The sequence below is a fragment of the Mobula hypostoma genome, chromosome 21 (assembly GCF_963921235.1).
Source record: "Mobula hypostoma chromosome 21, sMobHyp1.1, whole genome shotgun sequence".
Classification (NCBI taxonomy): domain Eukaryota; kingdom Metazoa; phylum Chordata; class Chondrichthyes; order Myliobatiformes; family Myliobatidae; genus Mobula; species Mobula hypostoma.
The window spans coordinates 21,137,952-21,157,411 of record NC_086117.1 but is presented as its reverse complement, the minus strand read 5'-3'; the positions used below and the strand labels follow the sequence as shown (position 1 = coordinate 21,157,411).

The 19,460-nt window shown below is 45.3% G+C and overlaps 1 protein-coding gene across 1 annotated transcript in view; it reads right to left on the bottom strand.

Moving 5' to 3' along the window:
- LOC134359623 (solute carrier family 53 member 1-like) overlaps positions 1 to 19,460 on the bottom strand; it is an 88,543-nt gene that overhangs the window by 18,002 nt on the left and 51,081 nt on the right. Inside the window, exons 5-12 of the mRNA XM_063073123.1 lie at positions 17,638 to 17,787; positions 15,526 to 15,609; positions 12,758 to 12,839; positions 10,875 to 11,062; positions 9,888 to 10,067; positions 6,866 to 7,034; positions 4,573 to 4,767; positions 2,610 to 2,782 (exon numbers count right to left, since the gene is read on the bottom strand). Coding sequence (XP_062929193.1) covers positions 2,610 to 2,782; positions 4,573 to 4,767; positions 6,866 to 7,034; positions 9,888 to 10,067; positions 10,875 to 11,062; positions 12,758 to 12,839; positions 15,526 to 15,609; positions 17,638 to 17,787 — 1,221 coding nt within the window. The remainder of the gene's footprint in view (positions 1 to 2,609; positions 2,783 to 4,572; positions 4,768 to 6,865; positions 7,035 to 9,887; positions 10,068 to 10,874; positions 11,063 to 12,757; positions 12,840 to 15,525; positions 15,610 to 17,637; positions 17,788 to 19,460) is intronic.

The following is a 19,460-nucleotide window of genomic DNA, read 5'->3' as shown; positions in this document are numbered from 1 at the left end:
CTTTGATGTGTGTTTCTTTGATGTACTTACCGTCTGTTGTTTCTGAAACTCTGTGGAACTGAACACTTTGGGGCTGTTTGGAGCTGTTCCTTGGTTCCCCATGCTGAGGCTGGTTTATGGTTTGAAAATCAAACTGAAATTGGTTTGCAACTATTACTAACAGGTATAAAGAAAATGAACGTATGGATTCAACATATTAATTTAAAAGGAAAAATGTATTTGTGTGTTAAATGTTTGAATCACAAAAGGTTAAATACCTTCCTGCTTCTTGGAAAAATTAGGAATTTGTGGCCTCTGGAATTTCTGGCAGTGAACATAGGCAGGGACGGGATATCACACGACAAAGTGCTCTCACTTCTGAATGAGGCTGGACCGGATGTGCAGCCCATCTGAGCTGCTCCTCGCAGCACCCAGATCCATTCTCACCACCCTCTCAGTGAAGGGCTACCTGCCAGCTTCGCCCAGACAAGAAGGCAGGAACTGAGTCCCAGGTCTGCCAGTCTTTTCAAACACACCATAAAGTAAGCTGAAACAACTAACATCAGTGGCCCTTGATGTTGCACACACTGAGAGATAAAACAGGAGTCTTTGTACATAAAACATAGAACACTACAGCACACTACTGTCTCTTCATGAGATATTAGATATAGGAGCAGAATTAGGCCATTTGGCCCATTGAGTCTGCTCCATCCATAGTGGTGCCTACCTTTTAAGCTACTCTAAGATCGATCTATCCCTTTCCTCCGTTTTTCTATCATCCATGTGCTCACCAAGGGACACAGTTTCTTAACTGCCCCTAATATATCTGCCTCTACCACCACCTCTAGCAGGGCACTCTATGCACCCACCACTCTCTGTGTAAATAACTTATCTCTGACATCCCATCCATACTTTCCTCCAATCGCCTTAAAATTATGTCTCCTGGTATTAGCCATTTTTGCCTTGGGGGAAAAGTTTCTAGCTATCCACTCATCTATGCATCTTATCATTTTGCGCACCTCTATTTAGTCACCCCTCTTCGATTTATGTAGGTTTGGCAGCAAATATTATAAATAAATTTTAATTATTTTAGCCATGTGCATTGTGATCTGATACGTTAATATTGCAGATAGACATTAGGTGAAGACAATGTCTCCTGTTCAATGCTGTCGACGAACTGAACCAAACGTGAGGCTGCAGCGCCCCCTGCTGGCAGAAAGGTGTTTATGTTGCTCATCCCTCTCCTCATCCATACCTCGGCAGCGTCTGCTTGGTGATGCTACAGCCCTGGGTTCAATCTGACCTCAAGTGTTGTCTGTGTGGAGCTTGCATGTTCTCCCTGTGACTGCATGGGTTTCCTCCCCATCCCAGTGCTTTGGTTAATCAGCCACTGTAAACTGTCAGTAGCACGTAAGTGAGAGGTGGAATGATTGGGGAGTTGATGGAAATGCAGGAAGAATGGAAAGTGGGATGAATATGTCCTGGGTGTTAACATCCCTGAAGATCTATTCTGGGTCGAACATATTGATGCAGTTACAAAGAAGGCAGACAGCAGCTGTACTTCATGAGGAGTTTGAGGAGGCTTGGTGAGTTTTCACAAATATCTACAGATGCACTGTGGAGAGCATTGCAACTGGTTGCTTCACCGTCTGGTATGGAGGGCCGACTGCACAGGATCAGAAAAAGCTGCAGGAAGTTGTGAGCTCGGCCGGCTGAGGCACGTGGACAGGGGCATTAGCCTCTCCAGCATCACGGACACCTTCAAAAAGGTGTCATCTATCATTGTGAATCCCCATCACCCAGGACATGCCCTCTTCTCATTGCTACCATCAAGGAGGAGGTACAGGAGTTTGAATCAACACACACTCAAATTTTTAGGAACAGCTTCTTCCCCTCCGCCATCAGATTTCTGAATGAACAGTGAACCCGTGTATATTACCTCGAATTTTTCCACTACTTATTTAACCTCTTTAAATATATTTCTTATTGTAATTTATAGTTTTTTAAAAATTATTCTGTTTTGCAATGCACCCAAAACAACTAATTTCTCAACAAGTGCCATTGGTATTCAATCTTAATTCTGATTCTGATTCTGAGTGAATGTATGTAGGTGCTTAAGAGTCAGCATATGCCCAGCGGGTGGAAGGGTCTACGTCCATGCCCATCTCTACGACTCTAGGTGTAACTGCTAAAAATCTGGAATACTTTACTGACCGAGATGAGCCCAGCTAGTACAGTAGAATATTGCAAAATACTTCTAAAATCCTACTTTTTAAATTTGGTCTACTTATAGGATTGCTTAATGCCTGTGGGTGCTGATGATGTAATTTGTTATATTCAATTGCATTTTATTCTATATGTTTGTCTTTACTTTTGATTTTTAATTTTGTCTCATATTTTTATGACCATACTGATTTACCTTTAAAATCTATGTGAAGTACTTTGACCCAGCATCTTAATGTTTGAAAGGTGTTATATAAATAAAGTTGTTGTTGTTATTATTATTATTAGTACTAATCCAGACCAACCTATTTGATCATTCGATGGTGGTACTTTCACAAAAAAGGAAGGATTTGGAAGAGAAGAATTCAATTTCAGCAGCGTTTAGCCAAGGTTAGGTGTACACTTACTTTATATTGGTATACTGTCTCCTCTCGCAGAAACTTGTTCTCTTTAGTTTTCTTGTCCAGCAGTCCCCAGTCCATCTTCAGGTCCCAGCCGATGGTGAAGATGGTGCTGACACAGGTCGTCACGGCCCACAGGTAGAAGTAAACCTTCACACCGATCGTCAGCTGAGAGCGTTCTGATTGAGAGCGGGTTGCAGGAAGGAGCGTGTGAGAATTATGCTCGGCTTCACATCAGAATAATGCGGTGAGCTAAACTTGTGGGGGATTGGTAGTGACCTTTTTAATATTCAGTGGCATGCTACGGTAAGGCATGTAACCATGGCAACAGGAGGAAATTGTGGCAAATCGTCTAAGTTTTCTCCTGAATAAGGTAGCTCCCGCACGCAACACACTTTCAATTCTTGCACAGCCGTAAGTCTGCTCCCTGGTTCTGACTAATTACTGTGAGAAGCACTTTGACCGGTAACATAAGCAACACACATCAAAGTTGCTGGTGAACGCAGCAGGCCAGGCAGCATCTCTGGGAAGAGGTACAGTCGACGTTTCAGGCCGAGATCCTTCGTCAGGACTAACTGAAGGAAGAGCTAGTAAGAGATTTGAAGGTGGGAGAGGGAGGGGAAGATCCAAAATGATAGGAGAAGACAGGAGGGGGAGGGATGGAGCCAAGAGCTGGACAGGTGATTGGCAAAAGGGATATGAGAGGATCATGGGACAGGAGGCCCAGGGAGAAGGAAAAGGGGGGGGGGACTCAGAGGATGGGCAAGGGGTATAGTGAGAGGGACAGAGAGAGAAAAAGGAGAGAGAAAAAGAATGTGTGTATATAAATAAATAAATAACGGATGGGTTATGAGGGGGATGTGGGGCATTAACGGAAGTTTGAGAAGTCAATGTTCATGCCATCAGGTTGGAGGCTACCCAGACAGAATATAAGGTGTTGTTCCTCCAACTTGAGTGTGGTTTCATCTTTACAGTAGAGGAGGCCGTGGATAGACATATCAGAATGGGAATGGGGCATGGAATTAAAATGTGTGGCCACTGGGAGATCCTGCTTTCTCTGGCGGACAGAGCGTAGACTGTACCTCTTCCTAGAGATGCTGCCTGGCCTGCTACGTTCAGCAGCAACTTTGACGTGTGTTGCTTGAATTTCCAGCATCTGCAGAATTCCTCGTGTTGGCCGGTAACATGGTGGCCCAGCACAATGAGTGAGAATTGGACAATGAATGTGTCTGAGATACAGGGCTATCAACACTATGGTAACCACAGGGTGGGAACCACGCTGAGTGGTGGGATCCCGGTGCTCCCAATCTGACTGGATGCACTAGGAGTAACAATTATTCTGTCTTCCCTTGATACAAAATGGAGTAAAACTCCAGAGACAGTAAAGCTTTGACAATGTTGCACCCTTGGGACCTGGCCATTGTCCAGACCGATATTTATGGCCCCTCTTTGTTGATCTTCAACAACTGAAACTATTTCTGATTACTCATATTGCTTCAAATTCTATTCTATCATCAAGCCATCCAATCTGTTCTGAATATTTAAAATTCGCCATGTGCCAAGTTGTATCTTTCTGAATCAGTGTAATACTAACCGTATTAACCATATCCTAACTACATACAACTGGGCTCCAACGTGGAGCTCCCAACTATAGTTTTAATAAGATTTTGGATAAATTCACAGTGGTATAATAAATGTTCCAGTGAACCTGGTGAGTTTAGACAGCTAAGGGAATATACAAACACTCCAGGCCTTGCTCCAATTGCAAGCCTTCCCACGTTCCTGAACCCTGGTGTTCCAGATCCCATCCCCGACCTTGGCTAGACTGATCGCAGACTGGACGCGCACCCCAGCTCACATTCCAGGTTAGGAGTGAGCCAGATGCTGGGTACCTGGATTTCCGAACAATCGGACACCGGATTACTGCAACCGGGCTTTACGAGGATAGTAGCAGATTAATTACACTTGCCTTTCTCGGTTGAGTACAGAGCTGCAAAGGTTACCATGATGAAAACCGTGGAGTACTTCCCAGCATTTGCTAAATGCGGGAACGCGTCCCTGCTGTCCCTGTATCGACGGAGGCACTGGGTGAACCGGATCCAGGGTGGAAGGCACTGAATGAAGCAGGTCACTCCGTAAGAGTTACCGCTGGTTATGAACTTATCTGTGCAGAGAAGAGGAAAGATGTGAGGTAAAAAAAAATAGTTAAATAACATCTGGAGGACACGGATCATGAACGCCCATGGACAGTTGGTCTTTCTTTCAGACTCTGACCGAAGGTCATCGACCTGCAATGTGAACTCTCTGAGTATCTCCAGCATTCTGTTGGTTCAGAAGGCTCTTGTGTTCTGGGATTGGTGACATCTTTTCTGTCGTAACATTTATACCAACAGCTGCTAGTTACCTGCGATGGAAGAGTCTAGGACCAGAGGACACAGCCTCAGAATGGAGGCTGAGGAGACAGAGATGAGGAGGAATTTCTTCAATCTGGAACTTGTTGCCAAAGCAGCTGTCGAGGTTGAGTCTTTATGTATATTTAAGGGAGAGGTTGATAGATTCTTGATTGGTCAGGACATGAAGGGATACTGGGGGAGGGTAGGAGATTGGGTCTAAAGGAAAATTGGATCAGCCATGATGAAATGGCGGAGCAGACACGATGGGCCAAATGGCCTAATTCTGTTCCTATATCTTATGACCTAAAGACTACATTCAACAAGAAATCATAAACACAAAATAATCTGCAGATGCTGGGATCAAAGCAACGCTTACAGTACGCTGGAGGAACTCAGCAGGTCGGGCAGCATCAGTGGAAACGATGAGTCGATATAACATAACTCAGGTTGGAGGAGCAACACCTCATATACTGTCTAGGTAGTCTCCAGCCCCTCGGTATGAACATAGAATCCTCCAATTTCTGGTAATTCCCTCCCCCTCCCTTCCCCTATCCCTATTTCACTCTGCCCCCTCCCCCAGCTGCTTATCACCTCCCTCATGGTTCCGCCTCCTCCTTCTACTACCCATTGTTTTCCTGCCAATGACGTCGATGCTTCCTCTCCCCCACCCCTTTGACTTTCTAATTACTGGTCTTTCAACTGAACCTACAAGCATTCTTCAAATCCTTCCCCCCCTTCATTCTTCAGTCCTGACGAAGGGTTCCGGCCCGAAACGTCGACTCATCGTTTCCACTGATGCTGCCCGACCTGCTGAGTTCCTCCAGCGTACTGAAAGTGTTACATTCAACAAGAAAAAACCCAGCTACTTCCATCCTGACCTGCACGCACTGTGTATCCATCATTAATGTCTTGAGTCATTACTGGGATCATGAGGTTCTTAACTGGAAAAGCCACGTTAACCCCATGGGAACAGAACGCAAGTCAAGGTATATAAACTTATGAGGGGTATAGAGAGGTTAAATGCAAACTGGTTCTTTCTGCTGAGGTTGGGCAAGACTAGAACTAGAGGCTATGGTCAAGGATAAAAGTTGAAATGTTTTTAAGGGGAACATGAGGGGGAGCTTCTTCACTCAGAGGGTGGTGAGAGTGTGGATTGAACTGCCTTTGGAAGTGGAGGATGTGGGTCTCATTTCAACATTTCAGAGAAGTTTGGATGACTACACAGATGGGAGAGTTATGGAGGACTATGGTCCAGGTGCAGGTTGATGGGACTAGGCAGATTAATAGTTCAGCATGGACTACATGGGCTAAATGGCCTGTTTCTATGACTACAAGACTCTAAATGTCCCTGTATAAGGCTGAAGTTGGAAGAGCAATGGAGTGGAATACTCAGAATTCCTCTGGATGGTAGGAGCCACAGCTCTAGACTTGGATCTGTTCTCCTGCTATCAGACCCCAACATCAGTTTCCGATCTACCATATTGCAATGTACACTATCTGCAGGATTCCCTGGAGCAGTAAGTCAGCTCTTCCCTTGTACTTCCTAGGAGCTAGATAATCTAATTGCCTAGATCATCCACGCTTCCTGAGTTCCTTTGCATTTCACACAATATGCCAAGTTGGACCTGTTTTAGCAAACCACCCCCCACCCCGACTTTCCCTTGGTCATAATGGAGGATCTTACTAACATGCCATACTGTGATAACTTTGAAACCAAGAACACTGATGGTTCAGGGAAATGGGTGAAAAATACTGCTGTTTGTCCGAGAGCTCCGTGTATTTTCAGCACTCTGTACTTCACAGCTACCTTACTGTTGTAACGCGTGGTGCTGCGGACTGACTATATCGGTTTTTGGCGTGGCTTCTCACCTGCAGGTGGGCTCAGGAGGCCCTGGTTACTCTCCCAGTTCATGTCAAACATGTAGAAGCAGATCAGGGACCAGAGGTCCAGGAAAACGGGCCCCATGCTGTTGAGTTGATCCGCCAGCCAGAAATCAGCAAAGCCAACTTTATGGAAGGGGGCTGTTATTACCCTGGACTGTTCGCAAAGAGACAAAGAAGAGAAAGGTCAAGTCTGAGGCATGGATCCAGTCATGGGAAACCAGCCCCTCTGTCCCCTTCACCCTAACAATCCAGAACCCTTTACCACAGGAAGTGCCCAATCAGTCTCAGTAAGAATAGCGGTTGGACCCACTCTCTACTGGCTGCTCAGGGTCGGTACATAAACGGGTAGTCCTTGAGGGAAGGAGTCAGCCCTTTCTCTCATGGAGCAGAGTATTGACCTCAAGAGGATTGGGCGTTCTCTCACCCATACCTGCTCCTCCACCCAAATGGCGCTCCAGCTTCCTCAAGTCCACCTTGCCACCCTTCTAATATCATCCTTGCTTCTAGACGCAACAGGAGAGCTGTCAGAGATGGGAATGGGAGCAGGATATTCAGTCTGCTCCACCATTTAGCAGGACTGTGGAAGATCAGTTCCACCCTCCCCCATGACCCATGACCCCATTACAGGTGAGAAAATTGACCCCTGCTTCAAAGACCCCACACCCGGCAGTTTCAAAGGCTCACAACCTATTAGAAGAGTTTCTTCCTCATCCAAGTGTGAAACTGCATCAAAACCAGAGGACAGGGTCACTGCATAAAAGAGATGCCTATTTAAGACAAAAAAAGAGGAGGAATTTCTTCTCTCGAGTTGGGAATGCTTGGAATTCCTTGCCTCAGATTGTTATTGAGGCTAAATATTGGAATATATCAAAGAATTAGATAATTAGACTTTTACTGATTGACGGAACCAAGGATTATATGGGGAGGGTGGAGAAAGTGGATTTGAGGATTAGAGACCATCCCTTCTGGTTCCAAATTCCCCCATCTACACATCCTAGCCCATTAAAATCGTATGCTTCAATAAAATTGCCTGTTATTTTTCTAAAATCCAAGAAAGCTAAACCTCAACCTAAGTGTTCTCATTAGGACAATCTCTCCATACACAGGACCATTTTACTGAACTCTCTCTGAACTGCCTCCAATATTTTCCATAAGTCGGGGGACCAAACCTGTTTGTAGTCGTCAAGAAGCTCTCATAGTCAGTTGGTATACTTCTTGCTAGTTTGCCCTCTGATTTACTTTCCTCTTGATTACTTTTACTCTTCTCCTGCAAGTTTCCAAATCTGTCTCAACTTCTGGGCCTATCATTAATTTTTACCACCATGATTTCTTCTTCAATGGAATGCACTCCTTTGTTAGCCAGGGCTTACACTACCCTCCCCCCCCATCACCCTCACCTTGGGAGGCATTGTTCCTTATTTCAATATTTTTTGTTGGATGTATTCGACTTTCTCCTTAAATATCTACAGTATTTTCCCATTGCTTTACTTGCCTGGTCAACGTTATCTACCTCTACGCTCATTCATTGGTCATTGCCTTCTTAGTTTAAGAAGGTCATTTCAGACCAAAGTTACTCCTTCTCTTGTTAAATTCAACCCGGCTGTGATTGCTGCTTCCTGGGTGATGTTTCATTCTCGTTGCCACTGTAGCGTAGTGACTAGCGTGCTGCTTTAAAGCTCAAGGCATCGGAGTTCTGAGTTCAATTCCGGCATCCTCCGTAAGGAGTTTGTACGTTCTCCCCTCGGAACGCGTGGCATTCATCCGGGTGCTCCGGTTTCCTTCCCCCAGTCCAAAGACAAACCGGTTAGTAGGTTAATTAGTCACTGTATATTGTCCCGCGATTAGGCTAGGGTTAAATTTGGGGTTGCTAATGGTTCGGTTCAAAGGACTGGAAGGACCTGTATCTCTAAATAAAATAACATAATTTATGTAATCAGTTTTTTTTTGGATTCAGATTTATTTATTTATCGATCACAAATCGATCACAGTGAAGTAGGTTGTTTGTGTTGAGGCAGCCAACACAGCCTCAGGATGTGCTGGAGGCAGCCCTTAAGCTTCAGCACACGGTGTGCCCACTATGTTCGGCACAGCAACACAACAACGACAGTAAAAACAAGCCTTTTTCCTCTCCCACCCACATAGTCTCCAACCCCAGTACAGGCCTCTGAGCCTCCAGCCTCCGCTTTACCAGATCTAGCCTCACGGGCAGCACAGCACTGTACAGTACAGGTAACACGGATTGACTTCCCACCGCGGTCCATGAGGAGTTTGTACATTCTCCCCGTGACCGTGTGGGTTTCCCCTGCGTGCTCCAGTTTCCCCTCACAGTCCAAAAGACAAACCGGTTAGTAGGTTAATTGGTCATTGTAAATTGTCCCGTGATTAGGTTAGGATTAAATCAGAGCAGTGCAGCTCGAAGGGACAGAAGAGCCTATTCCACGTTGTATCTCAATAAATAAATAACCTGTTGTACACCACTTGCATCACAACGATTGTGTAGGTCTAAAGGTGGCATTCTTGTTCAAAGATCAAGGTATTGGAGGGAAGAGGATTGTTTTTATTCAGGGGGAATCTCAGCTGGATAATGGGAGCCTGGACAGAGACTGAACAGACTGGGTCATATTCTCTGGAAGGAAGAGGCTGGGATGTCTTTAAGATTCCCAAGTCTGAAAGGAATGTTTTAGAGGAGACAGCCCCTCTTTGTGGATATCAAAAATTAGATGCTTAGACAAAAGCAATATGTCCAGCCCGGGAGATATTTCTTTACTAAGAGAATAGTCCAGGTCTTGAATCTCAGCAACAGTAAATCCCATGGATACTCTGTGGGAAAGTCAGACGCACACGAGAAAGGCTTGGGAGGAACAATGGCAGGCTGATCTTTGTTGACTGGATAATTTCAGTATTTCAGTGGCTGGAAAGGGCACTGGGTTGGTTTGAGGCTGTTTAAAGTAAGATACAAGTAAATGCATATCATTCCTAGACCAGGCATCTCTGCTGATGTACTCACCAGGACCTTTAACAACCAGATACGGGACTTATAGTAGAAGGTCTTGGTTGGGTTCAGGAGGAGAAGCACCATGAATCCGTACAGGACCAGAGGACTGATTGACATCGGAGTGTGAATGTAAGCACTGAAAAGGCAGGCGAGTACACTCAGGCACCAGAGGACTCCCAGGAAACCAGCCAGCTGAAAGACAGAGGGTGAGGAGCTGTTAGTGTTAGGGCCTACACTGGGCAGGACACACTGACAGAATTAGAGTGTCGCCCAAGGCAATATATCCCCGAGGAAAATGTACTTCCAGATCTTTCTGTGGCAGGTAGTTTTCCCTCTTCTTAACTCCTCAGTGGATGCAAATCAGCAGTTTGCTCGGTAACTTCAGAGTAGTTAATGGACATCTCACCACTGTGGAACTGGAGTCATGTTAACTCCAGACCAGTTACCAAGACTAAGTTTCCCTCCCTTAATGAAAATCCATCAAATCTATGTTTCCTTTCACTGAATCTTGATGGCTGGGATGAGCTGTTCTCTAATCTTGGCAATTTACTTGCAAACATGTTGTCACCATACGAGGAGACATCACCAGTGTGCTGTTATTCTTGACAAGTTTTCTAAACAATGAACTACTGTTCTCAAGCTGGCTCAGGGGCTTTAACCTTGCGTCTTGGACAGACACATTATCCCTAATGGTGCACTATTTTCTTACTGTTTCTCTGGCTAACTTGTCGGGTAATATAACCAGGTACACACCTGCAAAGAGAATAATACAGCGCCTGTCACTCTGAGGTTTCCTTGTGGAGTAGCATTGGGCAAGTTTTTAAAGCAGTTTACGACCTGACCTTAACTTTGAGTTCTCATCAGCTTTTATCTTCCCCTTCCAGCTGCAGCTAACTTGACTCCTTCCACTCCACTCTGTCTCAGACCCTCTCTAGGCCTTGAACTTGGTCAGGCTGTTACGTTCACTGACGTGTAGGAGCAAGGTTCCATCAGGCTCACCTCAAAAATTTCCTGATGGGAGAGGTGGTTCCTGGGATCAAGTTCAAAGATCAGACAATGGTTCACTCCTGCCTTCCTCCAGCCATAGATATTAATTCCCAGCAGGAAGACAAACTCAATAAAAATGAAGCCCGCTCTGTAAGCCCTCAGGAGGGGCCACACACTGGCTTCCCGAGATACGTAGATACCTAGAAAAAAAATATAATACCATAAGGCACAGGAGCAGAATTAGGCCATTCAGCCCATCGAGTCAGTTCCACTGGCCTATATCACTTTAGCCAGGAGGTTGTGGCAATAGGGCTATCATTTCCCTGAAGGCAGGTAATGGTAATCATAGATACTGATTAAACAGAACTATCTGGAGCAGATCTAGTCTGCATATTAGAAAAAAGGCTGTAAAAGTTGCAGAGAAAGTGTAAACAGATAGACAGGGGCTTTAGCAAAACTGTTCAGCTATATCTATTGGGCAAGACTGAACAAGCTGGGTGTTATTCACTGGAAAGAGGTGGTTGAGTTATCTCTTAAAATTCCCAAGTTAGAAAGGAGTGGTTTAGAGTAGGAGCTCCCAACCTTCTTTAAGCCATGAACCCCTATCATTAGCCGATGAGTCTGCGGACCCCAGGTTGAGAACCCCTGGTTTAGACGGAAAGACAGTCAAATAGATCATAAACCCAAGCCGTTGTTAATTCTGCCTGATTCCATGCTATAAATGCTACATAAACCTGTCCCTCTCTATGGGCGTTGAAGCCAGATTCTGGTGCAACGATTTGTGCCACAATAACCGCTGTGGTATTATGTTATTCGGAAGCCAGTGTTGGTTTTTTTTAAATAACCGAAAACAGAAAATTCTAGAAACATTCAGCAGGTCAGACAGCATCTGTGAAGAGAGAAGCATTTAATGTTTCAGGTCTGACCTGAGCAATTCCAGCACCTTCTGTATTAACTCTTATTTCCAGCATCTGCAGTATTTTATTTTGACTAAGATGCCTGGGTAAAATTCTAACTGTTGATAATGTATGCTTGCCAACTGATAGAGGCTGGTCACATGACATCAGCCACCTTGCCCAGTTAAGCAGCCTTTTGTCTTCCAACTCCAATATTTTTCCAACAAATAAAGATATGATCAAAGAAAACCACTCAGTGTTTTAAAAAAAATCTGTCTTTTCCCTCCCAGAATTGGCGCAATCCTGTCCAGGAGACCCGTCTTCACTTCCTGAAGGCTATATGTCAGTAATGGAGAGCTGACCACCCCATGCACCAACGTCCACATGAAATGGCCAATAGGCACCAGCTCACCCATATGATGGACCTATTCTCTTTCTGATTGGCTGGGAAGGGGCCTAGTCAGCAGTGGCCTATATGGGCACAATGACCAACCAATGGGGTTGTACCATCGCCGACCTCCTTTAGTGAAACAATCAGGGACCCTTCCACCCCTACTGGCAAGCTCTGAAAAAGACCATGATAGGTCTATGCTTCTTCAGTTACTGCCCCAAGCAAGCGACAAGGAAGAACATCTGGAAGATTTGTGTCTCCTTTGGTATAAAATATTTGATTGGCAGTATCTCTGCAGAGAGAGCTAAGAACTGAACTTCCAAACTGCTGCTTGAGATCGAATGTATACCATTCATTATCTGCCGTTCTGGGGAAGGCGGGGTTACTCTGTTAAAATGTGGGCCTGCGAACATCTCGTTCTTCATTACACTCGGCAGTCGGAGTTATGCTGACCTGCGTCACCAGAGCCTCCCGTTTGTTCTGGGCATTTGATCCGTATACACTGTTGAATGATTCATGTCAGCCTGTCAGCAGTGTTGTTTACAAATACCTCCGGAATACACAATGAGCCTGAGCCTCTTTCCCGTTGGCTGGCGCTGGGCGCTTACCTTTGATGATTATCAGCACGGAGAGTGCCATAATGAGTCCACACTGCACGCCCACACGGAAGGTTGTCCACACGGGGGGAGTCTGAGGGGACACAACGCAAAGCTTTATAGCCACTCATGAGATCCTCCCACAACACACGTGCTCTCTCTGACTAACACATACACAATAACGTACTCAGGCACTGATTTCATCTTCTTCTGAGGCAGTTTCTCAGGATGAAGGATGACTTCTCTCACTCAGCTGTGGTGGTCTTTGTCATGCTTTAGGATGCCAGTGAGGGGCTCTCATCTGCAGTGGGGAGGGTGGGGTGGGGAATGTCCAGGTGGGTAGTCTGTGAGATGTTGCAACACTTCCACTGTTTACGAAGAGCTTCTGTGTGCTCCTGATGCATGGTGCTGAGGTTCTCAGTGCAATCCCAACTCCCCTCCATTTCAAGTAGACATGGGTCAAAGGTTCTGAAAGTCAATGAGTAAGCTTTAAGCACATGTTGAATCTCTTGCCATGACAGAACCTTGAGCAGAATGTCTGCTTTAGGAGTGTGTTGCTGAATGTGTGAATGGATTGGCCTGCCCAATATCATCAACCTCTGCACAGGAGATGATGGCCCAGGAGAGGAGACATATTGTTTTGTTCATCTTTCCAACAAATCTGGAGATCTTACCAATTCTGGACTAGTGGTATCTTCCAGTGCCTTGAGATGCCTGCAGTCAGATCTCAGAAGTATATCAGGCAGGAATCAGAACTGATCAGTAGACCCTGAGTGTTGTGCATGTCTGCAGTCCTGATCTTCAAATACCTTCCTCCTCAGTCAACTAAAGGCTGTGCTGGAACACTGGTGGTGATGTCTGCCTTTGCCTAGAGTTTCTCCTGAGATATGAAATGCGGTGAACGGTTTTGCTGTGAATCCCTGTTACTTGAACATAGTGGAGATAGGTTGGCAGAGGACCTATTGTCGTTTTGATGTTGAATGTAGACCCTTCTTCTCATAAACTTCCCATGACCACGATGCTTCTTGGCAAATTTTTCTGCAGAAGTGGTTTGCCATTGCTGCCTACTGGGCAGTGCCTTTACAAGATGGGTGACCCCGGGCATTATCAATATTCTTCAGAAATTGTCTGCCTGGTGTCAGTGGTCGCGTAACCAGGACTTGTGAGATGCCCCAGCTGCTCAAACGACCATCCACCACCTGCTCTCTTGGCTTCACGTAAATCTGATTGGGGGGCTAAATAGGTGCTGCACCTTGCCCAAGGGTGACCTGCAGTCTAGTGGAGGGACGGAGTGCCTTAAACCTCCTTTGGTAGAGATATATCTCCACCCCACCATCCCATGGATAAAGGAGTCAGTCAGACTCTTTTTCCCAGGGAAGGAATGTCAGGCATTAGAGGTGAGAGCAAAGAGGTTTCAAGGAGATGTGAGGGCACAGAGGGTGATAGATGCCTGGAGCAGACTGCTGGGAGGAGTGGTGGAAGCAGGTACAATAGTGGCATTTAAAAGGAGGGAATGAAAGGGTTAACATATGAGGGGCATTTGATGGCTCTGGGCCTGTATTCACTGGAGTTTAGAAGAATGAGGGGTGATCCCATTGAAACCTATGGAATATTGAAAGGCTGGACACGAAGAGGACGTCTCCAATAGTGGAGGAGTCTGGGACTACAGAGCATTACCTCAGAATCGAAGAAGTCCATTTAGAACAGAGATGTGGAGGAATTTCTTTAGCCAGAGGGTGGTGAATCTGTGGAATTGCTGTGGAGGCTGTCATTTGGGTATATTTAAAGCAGAGGCTGATAGGTTCTCGACTGGTAAGGACATCAAAGCTCATGGGGAGAAGGGAAAAGGACAGGGTTGAGAAGGATAATAAATCTACCATGATGGGATGGCAGAATAGACACGATGGGCCGAATGGCCTAAATCTCCTCCTATGTCTTATGAATATATAGTCAGTGGGGAGGATATGGATCACATTTAGGCAGAAGAGAATAGGTTTAATTCACAATTGTGGTTGGTGTAGGCACTGTGGCAAAAGGGACTATATCTGTGTTCTCTGTTCAACGTTTTCATGTTAGATTCCCATTAGGTCTGAAAATGAGCTCTACCGCCAAGGGAGTGATGGAGGTGAGATGCAACATTGCAGTGAGATGGATTCAGAAAAGCAATGACACGGCCTTGTTGGACACCGGTCTCCACTCAGGTCTGCTCTGCTGTAGATCCAATACATAGTGTCACGGCTTGTAGAGATGGAGTAATAACCTGCACACAGACTTGAGGAGGGTGTTCACTGTCCCTGCTGACTGATCATATCAAAGGCTTGAGTCAGGTCAGAATAACCCATGTACAGCTTGTGGTGTTGGCCCTGTATTTTGTTGGTGTGGTCACACAGGGAAGATGATACCCACTGTGCCTCTGAAAGGACAGAGCCTACACTACAGTGCAGGAAGCAGCTTGTGTTCGTAACTGTAATATACCTGCTCTGACTGTACTACCCCTCGAGTGTGTAAACACACACACGCAAGCACATACACAAGCGCAGACACAAAAATACACAAACACAGGCACACGGGTGCATACATACAGTCGATAGCACACCTACATATAAGATATACAAATTTCATTCACCAAACCTTCAACAAGCAACACAGACCGACACTGCTCTGTCTGTAATAAACAGCTACATTTACCATCATTGAATTACACGCATAAGTACACCCACTCTCTCACTCTCGTGTGGACGCAATTGCTCAAACACCTCACTGAACTGTAAGTGACAGACCTGTGCTGTTCCTAGCGGTGGAACTCGAAGCCTCTTCATTGCCCGGGCTCTGTCTCCTCCTGCCAGCTGATTGGTGTAGAGTGACTGTGGGGGCACAATTTTGCATCTTTAAGTTTAATGAAATTCTTTGCTTTAGTTGCAAGTGTTGTCATTACCACCAGTATGTGTGTGTGCTTTTTGCGGGGGTTTCCAAACTGGAACTCTTTCTGGACAGATAAGCACCCTGCTCTTCACTGCTACACTTCGTGGAGCATTCAGGGTGGGGTGCACGAAGAATTCTCAGAACTGGTGTGTCATTTGCCAGTATCCCTGTCTATAGTCAGTTCAGGGCAGGTTCCTCGTGCTCCTCATGTGTAGCTCTCTCTTGGTTTCTAACAGCTATAAAATTACAGAGGTTTGATGTTCATGATTAAGAGGAATTGGCCTTTGCATAACGTTTACCAGATTATCCATGAATATCCTTCTCCTCTGCTCCACTGCACGTTCTGTAAATAGTCTCCATCCACATGTGCATTGTAGTGTCCATAACTACCCCTCTCCCTCCGCACTCTATAAACACCCCCTTTGCATTCTGCAAACACTCTGTTGTATTCACCTGTACCCTGTAATTTTGTTAAGTTCCCTTCTGCCTCTGCTTGTATGCTGCACTCTGCAACCATCTCTATGCCTCTGAATGCCATGGTCTCTGTAAGTATTTCATTGCCTCCACCCGCTGAAAGCATTTTGCAACCTGTGATAGCTTTCCTCTCACTGAAAGTTTTCGTATAGTCGTGTGATGCTGGATAAACACCCCTTGTTCAAGCTGTCTCTGAGCACCTCAATGTGTCTGTCTATGTTTGGAAGTCTCAGTAAATGCCCCTGTCTGTCTCTGTAAACACCTCGTATTCTCTGCCTGTACACTGCAGACTCTAACTACGGCATTGACTCTAACTACTCACTCTCTGGTAGATTGCAGTCCAGGTAAGTATCTTCTGCCCCAGTAAGTAGCCTTGTCTCTCTTCCTTTTTGCTGCAGTTTCTCTAAGTACCCAGTCCGCCTGTATGCAGTAGTTTGTAAAGATCTGACTGTATCTGCCGCTACCCTCGCTCCCAGGATATGCCTTGCAGCTTTTGTAAGAACCTTCCCACTCTGCCTTCTCAGTCCTGTAGCAATGGATGACAAGGCACTTATTCCGACAGGTTCCTCGATATGCCTTATTAGCTATGTTCCACCGTCTGGCTCTACCCCACAACCTCTATCAATATCGCTGTGACACAGCTTGTTTAATGTGTTCTATCTACACTCTCCATCCCCCGCAAATACATTCCACGTTTGCACTTTTTATTGATTTTGTAACTTGATGGCATTTTTACGTCTTGCACTGTACTGCTGCGGCGACTTTCACAACGAATGTCCGTGAAAATAAACCCGATTCTGAAATTCTCCCGTCTGTATGTTGCAATCTCTGTAAATACCCTCTCAGTCTGTGTGAATGCCCCTCTCACTCTGCAGTCTCTACAAACACCTCTCATCTTCCGTCTATATGCTTCTCTACACCAGTCTGCCAATACTCAACCTCTGCCTGTGATGATTATCAGTCGTTGTAAAGATTTCGCCACTTTTTATTTTGTTCCCCTGTTTAAGACAATAAGACCATAAGACACAGAGCAGAATTAGGCCATTCAGCCCATTGACTCTGCTCAGCCTGTCCATCATGGCTGATTTATTATCTCTCTCAACCCCATTCGCCTGCCTTTTCCCCGTAACTTTTGACATCCTTACTAATCATGAGCCTACCAGCCTCCACTTAAAGCACTACCCGTTCCGGCTAACAGGAGGTAAGTTCTGAGCAAACACCCAACACCCGGACATCCACACGTACAAGGTCGATTTTTAGCAAGTCTCATCCTGTAATGTACACTGGAGCCCATCATATATCCCAGTGATGTAACCACATGTGTGCGATGGCTACTCCTGTAAAATCCTACAAGCCCAGCCTATTGTGCAACTGTGAATTTATTTCCCAAAGCCCTGGAGAGCGAAGGCAAAGACAGAGCTCAGATCACAACAGGGGTCTCATGGCGGCTCCTGAACGAGTGAGAAGGGGCCCGATTCGGTCTCTCCCACACTCACCTCCACCTCGCTGATCAGCTGGTCCACCTTTTGGCTGGTGTACACTGCTGAGCTCTCCAGCTGAGCTTCCTGCCACCCCGCGCCTTTCGACGTGTTGAACATTTTGTCGTATTTCTTCATGATTTTGGAAAGCCCAGTGAGGTTGAGATTCTGGAATGGAAGAAAAGAGTTCTCTTGAGATGATGGATGGGTGGGGGAGGTGGAAGGAATACAATCTTTCAGAACTTTTTAAAAGAAAAGAACCTGGACATAACGTATTGATGCAGCTATAAAGAAGGCAAGACAGTAGCTATATTTCATTTGGAGTTTAAGGAGATTTTGGTTTGTCAACTAAAACACTCAAAAACTTCTACAAACATACCGTGGCCCATTCAGTCTGGTATGGGAGGGGACGAGACTACTGCACAAGATCGAAGTAAGTTGCAGAAATTTGTAAAATTAGTCAGCCTCAACATGGGTACTAGCCTCTGCAGAGGATATCTTCAAGGAACAGTGGCTTAGGAAGGCAGCATCCATCATTAAAGATCCCCACCACCCAGGGCATGCCATCTTCTCATTGTTACCATTGGGAAGGAGGTACAGAAGCCTGAAGGCACACACTCAGCAATTCAAGAATAGTTCTTCCCTACTGCCATCTGATTTCTGAATGGACATTAAACCCATGAACACGACCTCACTACTTCCTTATTTTCGTTTTTCTTCTGCACTACTTGTTTTACCTTAACTATTTTATATATATATATATGTGTATATACCTAATGTAAACCAGTTTTTTCTCTATATTTATTTATCATGTGTTTCATTGAACTGCTGTAGTAAAGTTAACACATTTCATGACATATGCTGGTGATATTAAACCTGATTCTGATTCAGAATCCATGTTTTGTGTTCCTTATAGACAAATAGGCAAAGGTAACGGTTGGTGGTGTTGTTAATAGCGTAGTCGGTTGTCGTAGGGTTGCAATGGGACAGAGACAGGATGCAGAGCTGGGCTGAGAAGAGGCAGATGCAGTTCAACCTGGAAAAGTGAGAGGTGATTCACTTTAGATGGTTGAATTTGATGGCAAAATACGGGGTTAATAGTAGGATTCTTAGCACTGTGGAGGAACTGAGGGATCTTGGAGTCCATGTCCATAGTTCCTTCAAAGCTGCCATACAAGTTGATAAGTTTATTAAGAAGGTGTATGTTGTGTTGGCCTTCATTAGTCGAGGGACTGAGTTTAAGAGCCGCAAAGTAATGTTGCAGCTCCATAAAACTCTGAATAGATCACACTTGGAACATAGTGTTCAGTTCTGGCCATCTCATTATAGGAAGGATGTGGAAGTTTTAGAGTGGGTGCAGAGGAGATTTATCAAGATGCTGCCTGATTGGAGAGCACGTCTTATGAGCAAGCTAGGGTTCTTTTCTCTGGAGCAAAGGAGGATAAGAGATGACCCGATCGAGGTGTACAAGATGATAAGAGGCATAGATTGAATGAATAGCCAGAGACTAATATGAGAAGAATAATTTTAAGGTGCTTGGAGGGAAATATGAGTGGGGGGGGGGGTGTTGCTGTCAGAGTTAAGTTTTTTTACACAGTGACTGGTGAGTGTGTAGAACACCCTGCCAGGGTGGTGGTGAAGGCAAGCACATTAGGGGCATTTAAGAAACTCTTAGATGGGCACATGGATGATAGAAAAATGGAGGGCCATGCAGAAGGGAAGGGTTAGTTTGATCTTAGAGCAGGTTCATTGATTGGCACAACATCAGGAGCCAAAGGGTCTGTACCGTGCTGTGATGATCTATGTAAATTGTCCAATGATTTTTAAGGGTTATGAAAGAC